General features: G+C 43.3%; 1 protein-coding gene across 2 annotated transcripts in view; it reads right to left on the reverse strand.

Moving 5' to 3' along the window:
- Nucleotides 1-10755: 10755 nt before the first annotated feature.
- Dym (dymeclin) overlaps nucleotides 10756-14047 on the reverse strand; it is a 543161-nt gene continuing 539869 nt past the window's right edge. For both annotated transcript variants that reach the window (XM_004623641.3, XM_023714738.1), the window contains exon 17: nucleotides 10756-11113. In XM_004623641.3, coding sequence (XP_004623698.1) covers nucleotides 10964-11113 — 150 coding nt within the window. In that variant the 3' untranslated portion in view covers nucleotides 10756-10963. The remainder of the gene's footprint in view (nucleotides 11114-14047) is intronic.

The raw sequence follows: 14047 nt of genomic DNA on the forward strand, positions 1-14047 counted from the left end.
CTCCTGAATCAGCTGGGTGGGTCTTGCCTCTAGCCTCTTTGTAGGGAGTTCTGCTGAAGGGTTCTGTGCTGGGCCTGCGCTCTGGGTCGTATCACTCACTCGCGGGGCCTGCGCTCTGGGTCTGTTCAGGACCCCGCGGCCTGGGTCGTCTCACTCACTCGCCGGGCCTGCGCTCTGGGTCTGTTCAGGACCCCGCGGCCTGGGTCGTCTCACTCACTCCCGGGCCTGCGCTCTGGGTCTGTTCAGGACCCCGCGGCCTGGGTTGTTTCACTCACTCGCGGGGCCTGCGCTCTCTGCTGAGCTATCTTACTGGCCCTTTTTGAACTTTAAAGAAAAAGGAAGCAAATTAGAATGTTCTAGAAACAAATGAAAGGAAATATGGATAATTGCTACTGAAATGATAATCAAATAACTCCACCTTAAGAGCACATCCTGAAGCTGGATGGAGGTCTTGCTAAGCTATCGTGCTAGCTAGGCACGTCCTGGACTTGCCCGCCTCAGTGATGGGTATGGGCCGCCATTTGAGGGGGCCCAGGCAGAGGCTGACAGGACAAACACTGAGGCTGCGTCAGCCCAGCCACACTAGCTTCCTGGAACTCCCCTCCCTCATGCACTAGCCTCAGGGCTTTCCATTTTACCCCAAGGATACCATCTTCCTGCCCACCCTAACTGAATACCCAGGAAAGATCCTTTGCTGGCTTCACACCTGTGGAAACCACACAAGTGCACACTGAAGTGCTGGTTGGGTTTTAGTTTTAAAGCACATGGGGAGGATGTGAGGGACCAAAATGACTTGGCCCCTGGCCCTAGGATAGGTGGAGAGGCCAGGCCTGATGAAGTGACAGGGTGACCTCAGCGCTCAGTTGCATGTGACTATATGTTGTCTAAGAAATAGGCTCCTCCTCCAGACTGGGAGGGACTGGTTGAGCTGCTGCATGCGACTTGGCAGGTGCTTGGCACCTGTTGCTTTGCTTAGTACATCCTTCCTCCTTCTAGCTCAGGCACCAAGCACAGGCGTCTCATAGACCCACCCAAAATGTGTTTTTAAAATCAGAAACAGACTTCAGAGAAGAAGGAGGAATGGTAAGCAGCAATAAGTTGGCCTCTCCTAGATTTGGAATCCAGACACTGAAGGAAGCAGCTTGGGGAAGAGAAGGAGGGAGGTGGATCCCTGGGACCCAGGAGGGACCTGAAGGGAAAACTGGCGTCCATAGAGAAAGTGGACAGACCTTGTTATGGCTCAGGTTGAGATGCGCCCCCCCCCCACCAAAGGTGGGGTTTTTCAAAGGTGGTTGGATCTAGAGTGTGAGATGCTGGGATTATTAAATTAGCTCACCAGATAGTTCATTAAGGTGTGTGATTACTAAATTATTTCACGGATTGGTTTGGTATAGCTCTCAGTGTGCATAGTGGGAGGGCCCACCTGGGTATTCATGGTACCAGTCCTCAGGATAGACTATAAGGGACAGAAAAAGAAGGCTGTTGTCATTACTTGCTGCTTCCCTACTTTGCTGTTGCTGCCTTCTGCCTCTGCCTACCATGAATTGTTTCTCATCTGCCATGCCACCCTGCCTTGGAGCCAGCCAACTATGAACTAAAACCTCTACAAACTGTGAGCTACAATAAATCTTTCCTCCTTTAACTTTGGATGTTGGGTACTTCGCCTCAACAACAAGAAAAGCAATTAAGACACACTACAATGTAGAAAAATGAAGGAGCAATCTATACCTTCTCCCTGGTTTTTGGCATGAGAGGAGGAATGAATCTATAGTGACACAATGAAAAGGCAGGTGACTCTTGAGGCCTCCAGTGAGAAATGCACCAATGTGAGTCCATGCCACTGCCGTCTCCTGGAGACAGTGCTTGGTCAGATACCATTTTAGGGAGGGGCCAACTGAACCTAGGACCTGGAGCCACTGTGGGCTGGCTTCATCACAGGCTTCCCAGGGTTAAAAATCCAGGGACTGGGTGAGGAGCAACCATAGGAAGCATCCAGGGTCAGGAGCTGTGGTCAAGCTCCTGAGTTGTTACAAATTAAACGCTCAGGCACCAACCCCACAACCATTTTTTCTTCTTATCCCTTTAAGTTTTTCCCCCTTAGTGTAAAATTGTTCTGAATGAACATTTACTGTACATAATTTTGATGTGCCTTAGATTTCGTTATATAAATACAGTGATACCTGCAAAATGAGTTGGGTAAGAATTGAATCAGAGTCTATGGTTAGGTCAATGTTGACCATATGGGGGAAAGTGAATCTGGTTCTTGTCCAGTGTGGTTTGCAACTAGAATTGTGGAGAGAATTGAGTTTCTTTTTATTTTATTTATTTAATGAATTTAGGACAGAGTCTATAGGGCCTACAGGGTGTATAGGGCCTCATTACATAGATCAGACTTGTGATTCTCCTGTTTTCAGCCTCCCAAGTGCTGGGATTACAGGTGCGCAGCACCATGCCCAGTCTCAATTGCTGTCTCAGTGCACCCTGGGGGTGGGGCTGGCATGGCACACCAGGGATTGAACCCCAGCCACTGTGCTCTGCTAAAGCAGGCGCCTTAGTCCACTGAGCTATCTGGCTGGCAAGAATTGAGTTTTTAAGCCAAGACACCACTGTATAAATCTTGTTTCTATGGTTAAAAGTGACAAGTTAATAGCTATCATAGTTTGTCATTTTCTGGTCTGTGCTTGATGCTGTTGTCATTACTGCTTGTACTACTTTAGCCAAGATAACACACTTGGTATACTTAGATTGTCTGGGGGTCATAAACAATATTATAGCCCAGTACCAAAGAACTAGGTGGTAGGCCAAACAGGCAGCAACATTTCATCCATAATAAATTGAAGGGACAGGATCCTGGCACAGACTCAAAACCCAAAAGCCAGCTATACCTAGAAGACATTTCTGAAAAGCAGTCATTTCCCACATGGGTCCTAATACTAGTAATGAGGTACCTGCCATCAGTGATTCACAAGCCTCAATGCAGAAAACAAAGAAACAAATGGAAATGAAGAAACCTGAAAGTAAGATGGAACCCATAACTCCCAACTCAACCAAGGCAAATCAAAGGATCGTTAAGGTGGAAGAAATCAAAAGCCACCCATTTGAATTTTATAAAAGGATAGCAGTGGAAGTAACTGAACAGATGAGTAAATCTCCTGACAAAAACAAAATGGAGGTAATTAAAGAGATGATGACCACAATGAAGGAAATCATCAGTCAATCAAGTAAATATAGATAAAAAAAAGAGAAGTTTAAGAAAGACATGGAAAGCATGAATGCCCAACATAGATTCCATAAAACACTCAAATAGAAATCCAGATTAAAAATTCTACTGAAAATATATGCAGCAGAGTCAATCATCACCTCTAGAAGATAGCATTGTGAATGATGCTCATTAAATAAAAGACTTCCTAAAAATAGCCAGGGATCACACAAAATTTAATCCAACAGTTACTAGATGATGCAAAGATGACTAATATTAATTAGAAGCAATGAAGATAAGAAGATAAACCAAAGGGCATAAAAAAAAAACCTGTTCAGAGAATAGCAGAAAACTTTCCAGGCATGCAAAAATACTCCAAGTGACAGGAACCTGGGAAAAAGGAGGGGTAGGTATTCTATTTGCAGATAAAGTGGATTTCAGGCCAAGACTGAGCAGAAGACAAAAAGAAGGCCATTATCTACTTGTTAAGGCCCCTTCCAGGAGGAAGAGACAACCATCATAAATATATAGGTATCAAATACTGGCATATCTAATTATATAAAACAAATATTAGTATATATGAAAAACCAGATAAGCACTAATAGGACTGTAATGGGGCCCTCAGTATCCTACTGTCACAAACTGACAGATCAACTTGACAAAAAAATCAACAAAGAAATGTCAGAGTGGAACCAAACCTTTGAACAAATGGAGTTAGCAGATGTCTACAGAAAATACCACCCAACAACAGGATATACATTCTTCTCAGGAGCACACAGGACTTTTTCCAAAACAGACCACATACTAGCTCACAGAACATGCTTAAGTACATGCAAAAAAAAAAGCAAAATTATGAAACTTGGCATGGTGGCACATGCCTGTAATCCCAGCGCTGGGAGGCTGAGACAGGAAGATCACTATGAGTCTGAGCTGCATAGTGAGAACCTGTGGCAAATAAATAAATGATTAAAAATTTAAAAAAAGAAGTTAAAATCGTTCCATTAATATTATCAGATCATAGGGCAATGAAACTGGAAATAAACAGCAAAAGAAGCCACAAAAACTACATAAACACATGGAAATTAAATAAAACATTTTTGAACAACCAGTGGGTCACAAATGAAATTAAAGAAGACATTTGACAGTTTCTATAGTTAAATGATAATGCCAATATGACACACAGGAATTTGTGGGACACAGTGAAGGCAGTCCTATGAGGGAAATATTTGGCGGTGAATTCTTACAGCAGAAAAAGAAAGAGCTCAAATAACTAGCCTAATTTTGAATTTCAAGCTTCTAGAGAAAGAAGCTAAAGCTAAAGTGTGTGTGAGGGAGGAAATTATAAAGATCAGAGCATAAATAAATGCAATTGAGACTAAGAAGACAATACAAGAACTCAATGAATTGGAGAGCTGTCAGAGAAAAGAAATCATCCAGAAAGGAAAATCCACCAGATTCACAGCAGGCTTAACTCAAACTTTTTTTTTTTTCTTTTTTTGGCAGGACTGGGGATTGAACTCAGGCCCTTGCACTTGCCAGGGAAGCACTTATTCTACTGAGCCATCTCCCCAGCTCTTCAAATTCTTAAGTCAGGGAGAGCCTGAAGTATTTCAAGCCCTAAAAGAAGACAACCACCAACCCAGAATGATTTAATCTTTGAAAACTCAGAAGAAGTGGACAGATTTTTTTTTAAATACATATGAATTACTAAAGCTGAATCAAGAAGAGAGAAAAATACCAAACCCAGTATCAGTCATTGAAGAAATAATGATAATAATAATAATGAACCTACCAAAAAAAGAAAATCCCAGGCCCTAAATGATTCACTGCTGAATTCTACAAGAAATTTAGAGAGCCAGATAGCTCAGCAGATTAAAGTGCCTGCTTAGGCAGAGCACAGCGGCTGGGATTCCATCCGTGGCTTGCCATGCTGGTCCCGTCCCCAGGGTGCACTGAGAGTGCAATTGAGACTGGGTGTGGTGGCATGCGCCTGTCATCCCAGAGCTTGGGAGGCGGAAAATGGGAAGATCACTATGAGTCTTATCTACGTAGTGAGAACCTGTGAACCCTGTACTAAATACATTAAAAAAAAAAAAAAATCAGAGATCTAATGCCACTCATTCTCAAACTCTTTAATGAAATTCAAAGGAAAGCGAGTTTTTCAAACTGACTCCTAGAAGCAAGCACTATCCTAATACTAAAACCAGAGAAGGATCCAACCAGTGGAGTATAGGTCAATCTCCTTAATGAACATGGATACAAAAATCCTCAGTAAGAATGACTCTCATTAAGAAATCAACCAGTAACAATGCTGGCTGGGCTGTGAGGAGAAATGAACACTTCTACAAGGTTGGTGGGAGTATAAACTGGTAGAACCGCTATGGAAATTGTATAGAGATTTCTAAAAAAAAACCAAAAAACAAAAAACAAACTAAGACTAGAGGTTCCATTTGATCTAATTGTTCCCTTCCCAGGCATCTTTCTGAAAGGGCATAATTACTAATGAGAGCTTTTGGCTCAATCTGTGCTTGAAATTAGGACTGAAGAGCCAACAGGGTGGTTTGAAGCATTTGGCCAGAGGGAAGCTCCAGTGCAGCTGTGGATTGCAAAGATGAAACAGAGAACATGGTTGTTGAGGTACAGGACAATAAAAAAATGACCTAAGGCCTTTTACCAGAAGGGAAGAGTGTATTTGTAATGCAGGAGATCCCTTGGGGCATTTCTTAGTATTGCCATGCCCTGTTATTAAAAGTTAATGGGAAGCAAGGATTGTGATTGTAATAGCTTTTAATATGATTTTAATGTAGTTTTTAGATACATGTTTGTAATTATTTTTTTTTTTTTTTTTGGTATTTTACAAAAGTGTCTGTAGGGTGTTCAAGGTGTCACTACTAGATCTAACTTGTAGTGATCTGCCTGTTTATAGTCTCCTAAGAGCTGGGATTACAGGTGCATGCCACCATGCCCAGTCTTGTAATTAGGTTATTTAGTCAAAGTATTGTGGTTTTAACCTTGAATTTTGAGCACTCTTTGAATGTTTGCTTTTGGTATGGAAATGAATATAATAAGAATTGTGATTTTGTAGTTGAAAAAAATGTATCTGTATATAAAAAATAGGATTTAGAGCTACCTTCTCTTAGTTCAATGAGATTTGTACTGATAGTTTAGACAAGATATCATGTCTGCATTTGTGCTCTGAATAACTATGAAGACAACAATATGCAATGTATTAATTATTGTAACTGTCCTATTCTGTTTTGAAACTGTCTCATTGTTAGTTCTCATTAAAATAAAAGTTAATGTTGAACTGATAAATCTTGCATGCCTGTATCTGTTAATCTGAGCAACAAATTTTATAACAATACATAGGTATAACAACCATTGTTAATTTTCTATTCTTGTTTTGAAATTCTGTACCATTTTTACTGTTTTATGTTGATTTGTTTCTGACTTTGTTCTTGTTTCTCTTTAAAATAAAAAAATAAAAAAATAAAAATAAGAATTGTATATATGTAATTGTTATATTAAAGTAAATCTGAATAGATTGACATTTTAACTTTTGACAAATCTGCCCTTGAAGACTATGGTTTAAGGAAGTGTGTTGCTTATCAAGTTGACCAGGGATGGACTGTGGTGAATTAACTAATGGCTACCTTGTGACATTTAGCTGAACTGAATCTGGGTATACAAGGCCCATCTGAGGTTTGTTGCCAAGAGCACAAAAGGAGAATTGGATGGAAAGATGGTGTGTTGGTCCTCCTGGAAAACCTTTTCATGCTGCTTTTCCTGATATTAACTCAGCTTTTATCATAAGAGGACCTCAGGTTATGTCACTGACAATGGCTACAGTTCTTCTAGAGGGAGCTCTGGTCCTTACCGTGAGTGCTGGTTCTTAGCTGCACTGTAGATTTCTTAGCCTGCTGGCACAGATCCTTCATCCTGCTGGTGCAGACTTCATAGCTACCACCACTATCTTTGGGCCTTCCCAGTGTAGGTACTTGACACAGAATTGCATGGGACATTGTTATGGCTGCAGATCTCCAGCTGGACTCATGGAGGATATTGCTGTAGGTTCTTAGGTCTTTAGTTGGACTTGTTCAGAACACTGCCATAGTATCTACCACCCAGTATCTACCACCCAGCTGGATCACTATGTTCTAGTGATCTAGAACATAGATCACTTGCACTCTTTTGCATTTGTGTTTTTGGGTGAATAGTATAAAACAATGCTATAAATTATGTACTCTGTATTATGTCTATTCCCTTACAAACCCTGACTACAACAAATCTGGTACCAAGAGTGGGGTTGTTGATGTTACTAAACCTGACCATGTGGTTCAGAAGTCTTTGGGAATGGCTTGTGGGAAGAATCTGGAAAAGTTTGGAGAAACTGGCTGAAAAAACAGAGTGGGAACCCCTTAGGCTGTTCTGTATGGGAGATTCTGGTCAGAAAGACCAGAAGGATTGATACATTATTCTGTCAGTAAAGATCAGGCTTGGAAAGTTTCTGCTGGAAAGAAAACACTATTTTGGTTGTTGGACTCCAGATGTGTGTTATGGTGTGGCAGAAAGTTTGTCTGTATTTTCCTTATGTCCAGAGACTTTGTCTGAGACTGAGAGTAAGGGTAGCAGGCTATTGTTGGGAGTTTTTAGCCAGATTTATGTTGAGAATCAAGAGCAAAGAGCCCAGAAGAATGATTTAAAATGTGAGTTTTGCCAGAAAGAAAGCTCCAATAAAGCTGTGGACTACAAAGAGAGAATAGAGGAGATCTTCATTTAGTTGAGAAGGAATAGGAAAATATAAAGATGGCCTGAGGGCATCACAAGAAGCAGCAGGATTCCACAGCTTCAAAACTGCAAAAGCAAGACTGCTTTGTGAAACCCCAGAGCACCATGCTTCAGAATGGCAGCAGCCACACCATGTTTCAAAATGGCAGGGGCCACACCAGTTCCAGGATGGTGACAGCACAGAGAATTTGTTTCTCAGAATTGGATTCTGAGTTTTCGGGGATCCAGGCACTTGTCCCCTACAGCCAAGGGAGAAGTAAGCCTGGCTACTGCTTCGGCTGGCAGCAGACCTTGGCATCATCCATGTGCATCTGGCTTTAGGTGCATGAAGAATGGAATTGTTGTGAAGTCAGGAAGGCTTCTGCTCTGTTTTCAGAAGAAGGCATGAGAGGCCAGGCAGTGTGCTTCTGAGGGCAGAGTATGAAACTGTGCATGCGAAGCCAAAGGTGCACTGGAGATTCTAGAAGTTAGTAGAAGCCAACAACATGGATCATCTGAGAACTGCAAGGAGGCAGCAGAGCTAGCCCAAGACAGAAGCCATGGGAGCTACAAATACAACCCATGCCTAGGGTTGAATCCAAGTCCCGTGGAGTTCACAACTCGTCACAGATTTCTGGGGATGCTCGAAGTGGAACTGTAGGACACAATGTCTCCCTTGCTAGATTTTTTTTTTGGTTCCTCGAATGCCTTCAGGGCACTTTTGGCCAGCGGGAGAGTTGTAAGGTTTGAACTGCAGCAACCTGAGGCTGACAGCTTTGCGGAAGCAGCCACTTAAAGGGCTGAGCTAGAGCCAGGCCCCCCAAATGGAATAAGTCTTTTTTTTTTTGTTCCTCGAATGCCTTCAGGGCACTTTTGGCCAGCTGGAGAGGTGTGAGGTTCGAACTCCAGCAACCTGAGGCTGACAGCTTTGTGGAAGCAGCCACTTAAAGGCCTGAGCTAGGGCCAGGCCCCCGCCCTTGCTAGATTTTTGATTTGCTTTGGTCCCATTTCTTTATATCCCCATTTGTAATGTCTTTCTTGTGCCACTGGATATTGGAAGTGTTTAACTTTCTTTTCATTTGTTCAGGGGCTCCCAGCTAAGTTTGCCTTAAATCTCAGAGGAGACTTGGGAGTTGGACTTTTCAGCAATACTGAAACTGTTAAGAGTTTTGGCAATTTTTAGAGATGGACTATCTTTTGCATAGAGAAATGTACAAGTACTTGGGGATCCAGGGATGGAATGTTGTGATTTGTGTCTAGATGTCTCCCCTCAAAGCCTCATACAGTCATGGAGGGCAGGCTTTTCATAGGTAGCTAAATCTAGAGTTTGTGATACATGGTCTACTGCCGGGATTATGGGTGTGAGTGTTACACCCACCCTAATGTGGGTAGCCTGCATATAATATAAGGGACAGAAAGAGGCTTATTCTTCTCCTTTTTGCTCTTGCTGCTTTTGAGAATGATTTTTTTTTTTTGGGCTGGCTCAGGCTGCCTTAAGGGTGGGTCTGGCAGGTAGAACTGGGGATTGAACCGCGGCATCCTGTGCCTGTGGTATTTGCATGAGCAGGCACTTAAACAACTGAGCTAACCGATAGACGCCCTCTTTTTGCTTTTGTTATTCTCCAGCACCATGAACTGTTGCCCTTCTGTGATCTGCCACCCGGCCTTGGAGCCATCCAATTATGGGCTGAAACCTCTATAAAATGTGAGCTAAATAAACCTTTCCTTGTTTAACTTTGGGTACTGGGTATTTTGTCTCAGCAATGAGAAAAGTAACTAAGAAAATATACATAGCCATGTTTATAGCAGCACAATTTATAATAGCTACATCTTAGAAACAACCCATTTGCCCATCAACAGATGAATGGATAAAGAGAATGTGGTATTTATACATAGTGGAGTATTATTCACCAGTGGGAAAATGGATGCACCTTGAGACCATGATCTTAAGTGAAACAAATTGGACACATTTCAATATCACATTGTTTTTCTTCTGTGAGAAAACCAAAGAGTAAACAAAGAGCATAATGGAGGACAGATACTGGGAAATAGGAAGAACATGTTCAAATGAAGAGGAAGGGATGCAGGAGGGGGAAAGGAAGGGAAAAGGCAAAAAATTAGAAGGAAAAGATAAGAACAAAACTTTTGTAAATGGAGAGAGGAAAAAGTTGAGGGGAAGGGAGGGAAATAGAAAAAAAAGAATCAGGATATATTATGTACAGTTACAAACTCTCTATGATGAATGTGACCAATATGTATGGCAAATATGTACTAATAAAATATATAAAGGTAAAAAAACCAGAAACAGAGAAAAATCACATTTTTCATCTCATATAGAACACAATATCAATAAATTGGTCTTCTTTTGCTCCTGCTGGCCTCATTGAAGGAGAAGATTGCTTTCAAAATTAAGTTTTTCTTTTCCCAATGATTAATGCAGAAAAGTTTAACTCAATTTGTTTTGGGCACCAGTTGAATTCCAGCTACAACTCAGAAACCAAATCTCCAGCAAAGGAGCCCTTTCCCTTTTCTAAGGGAAAGATGAAGAAGAGTCTGAAGAGGTTAGTGTCATGCTGCCCAGGGATAGTAGAGTGTTTATGAACGTGTGGGTCACTGAGAGGCAGGCACTTAAACAACACACACACACACACACACACACGTACGCGCGACCAAAATAAAAATCTTAAAATTAGTGAGTACTGTTCAAATGTTGTGTTTCTAAGGCATCAGGATCCTGGGAAAGCTCCACACTTTGGTTTAGAAATAAAAATGCATGTTGAATAGCAGACTTTACATTTATTGTTGTTGTGCACACCCCTCCCTGTACTACAATCTAAGCTGAGTGATCTATGGCCAGCTGGCACCAATTCTCCACAGTGTGAGAGGGGAACACTCATGTGACAGAAGACACATCGGCGACCTGTCTGTTTCTGTTCCCTTGAATAAAACAACTAGCAGGGCTGTCCGGCTGTGGTGTGGGCAGGAGTACACCCTGCCTCAGTCAGAATCCATTGTGAACAGCTGGATGTCCTGTGGGTTCCAGTAGAGGCCTACTGCTGAGTTGTAGACCAGAGACCAGACATATGGGATGAAAAACTCCTCGGGCTGCTCCTCTTCCACATATTTGAATTTCAATTCTGGAAATTTCTGCAACAAAAACAAGGTGACTTTATCATCTCACTGTTCTGTGCATAAGCAAACACAGCAGGAGTTTGTAAGTGGTGGTATGTGTGGAGAACCCCCTCCTGTAACTGGTCACAAGCTTAAGAGCCCCATGCATTTAAAATACTCTGGCTGTTAAGTGGCATGTCAGGAAACAAATTACCTGTGGCAAGGATGAACAACACAATGTGTCCTGAACAGTTAATGTCAGCTTAGCTGGCAGCTTGCTAAGCTGGAACCTAAATGGGTCAAGGTAAAATGAGACACGCTGCGGTGGAGCAATGGCCCCTGCCTGGTGGCAGGAGGGGTCCAAATGCTCCCTAGGGTGTGATGCAGACAGCGGGCTCTTCTTGAGCCATCACCTTCAGGGGTGAGTTGTTCTGGTGATGATGACTTCCTCACAAGTCCTGAGCTTGGAACTGCAGAGAGTCATGGGTCACAGCCTGCCTTAGCCTCTCATGGGGGGCTGGGAAAGGCTCCTGGCTGGCTCTGCAGCTCTTGCAGGTGCCCTAGGATGCACTCTTCAGTCTTGTGTCACAGGAGAGAAGGCAAGTGGCTTAGCAGCTTGCAATAGCATTTACATTGTACCACTTCACTAGGACTTGGGTTTGGATTTTCTAATTTTACTCCTGACCTATTTATCTCGCTCAGATAGAAAAAGATTGTCCTTCCAGGAGCCTGAATAGCAGCTGGGTCTACTAAAACCCTCTTCCCTCACTGAGGCAGCTCTGGAAGAAGCTGCAGTTTGGTGACCTTTGAGAGTCAAGAGAGCAGAGACAGCCAGGAGAGAAGGGGAGGGGGCATGGTAGAGGGTGAGGGAGGAGGCTGAAAGAGGAGAAAGGAAATGACACTTATTCCACCCCTCACCCCCAGCCACTGTACCCCACTATATTAGGATGCATGGCCCACAGGGGCAGGGAAATTTTCATGTTTCATTAATGGCTGTATCCTCAGAGCCAGAGGCCAGGCACTTGGTAATATGATGAATGAACATTTCAGTGAAACAATCAACTGTACCCCCAAAGCCTCTATGTTCTAGAAACACTGGTAGATATTTTGTGCACATCATCTTGTTTGATCTTGTGAGTCCATTCATCTGCTTGAGAGTCTGGTGCCAGGTGCCTGGAAGGTCCTGTGTAGTGGCCCATGGGTGTGATGGCCACACAGAGTTCCTGTCCTTGCAGAGGTACATGTACATGGAAGACAGGCATCAGCACAGCTGATCAGTTGAGCAGTAAGAAAGGGAAGGATGAGGCAGTGAAGACACCTGATGCAGGTAGTGTTGGGGCTGGGCCCATAAACCACAAGAAAGCTTCTGGACTACATGTGAAGGACCTGAAAGCCTTTGAAGGGTCTGAGGAATGTCACAGCATATGAGAGTGGCCCTGAGCAGTGTGGAGAACCCGAGGGGGCATGTGCTTGGTTTCCAGAGAAGGTGGGATGGGCCTGAGCTAAGATGCTCGACTCAAGATATTTACAAGAGAGGAGTAGAGCAGTACACCATATGTGCACATGTGTACCTATGTCAGTCAGCAGAATTTTGGAATAACACAAAGACTAATAAAGAACTGATAAAGACTAAAAACATCGAAGTGCCAAATCTACAGAGTTCCAGAAGGATCAGGTAAGGGTGGAGTTAAGCAGGACGTGCTCAGTGTCAAGGTACTATTCTGTGTTCCATTCTGATGAGTGCAGGGAATTCCTAAAAGGGAGGTACTATGCCTGTCGATGCTGCTATGACACAGCACAGGTTATTGCTATGGCTTTAGGAAAAGCCTGTGGCTCCCAGAGTGCCATGGCCATTGATCTACACCAGTATTTCCTACATGGCCAAATGCCAGCACTCTTTACTCTATGCTCTCTACCATGCTCTCTACTACCCCTTGCTCTGGTCCTTTTCTTTCTTTCTCTCTCTCTCTCTCTCTCTCTCTCTTTTTTTTTTTTTTTTTTTTTTTTTTTTTTTTTTCTTCAGAACCAGGGATCAAACTCAGGCCCTTGAGCTTGCCAGGGAAGTGCTTATTCCAATGAGCCATCTCCCCGGCCCCTTCTGGTCCTTTTCTAAAGTGCCTGAGATGCAGCAAAAGCTGAGCCTCTTAGCAACCTCACACATGGAATGTACTCTCTATCACTGCCAGTGTGTGCAGTCCAATGCACACTGATGATCCTGTCCTTGGCTACTCTTCGAGGATGTCAACCAAGCTCGTAGTCAGCTCAGAGATGTGGCTTTACTTCTAGTACTTGCTAGTGTGATATGCGTTTCAACTAGGCCCCTCAGCTTTCCACTCCCTTGTCATCCACTCAAGGTGCCCCTGTATCCCTCCATCCTGAGCCAGCACTCAGCATCTGGATAGTCTCCTGAGCCTTGGTGCCCCTGGCATCTTTGATGAGCCCTTCCCCAACACATTGTGATGTTTCTGGCCTGGCACTGGACTCTCAGGTATGGGGAGGCAAGCTGCTTGGAGATGGTAGTAAGCCTTCACCATGGATGCAGGTGTTTTGCAGCACCAACACCATGATATCCTTGTGAAAATCTCCATCTGTTGCAACAGGGTGTAGCCAGAAGTTACCATTGGCCAGTGCTCCTTATGTATCAAGGAGGGAAGGTCCTCACACGGTTTTGGGTCAGTCACTACAACATCCTCCAGGATGAAATCACTCCACTAGTAGCGGGAACAGCCCCGCTCCACTCGCTCCAAATCTAGTTCAAGCTCATATAATCTTCTGGGTGGAGTTAGGCTGAGAGTTTGAAAAGTGACAGATCAGAGTTCTAGCCCCATTAATGCTTTGTCCTTAAACTCTATCCTTTCAGGCTCAAGAAAACTCTTTGGTTGAGCTGTGGGGGACTCAGGTCAATAATTTCTGACATTGCCAGTTAAACAGAAGACCCAATGCTATTATGGGCTACTGGACTCTTTTAGA

Source organism: Octodon degus, unplaced genomic scaffold (genome assembly GCF_000260255.1).
Source record: "Octodon degus isolate 3935 unplaced genomic scaffold, OctDeg1.0 scaffold00003, whole genome shotgun sequence".
Taxonomy (NCBI): Eukaryota; Metazoa; Chordata; class Mammalia; order Rodentia; family Octodontidae; genus Octodon; species Octodon degus.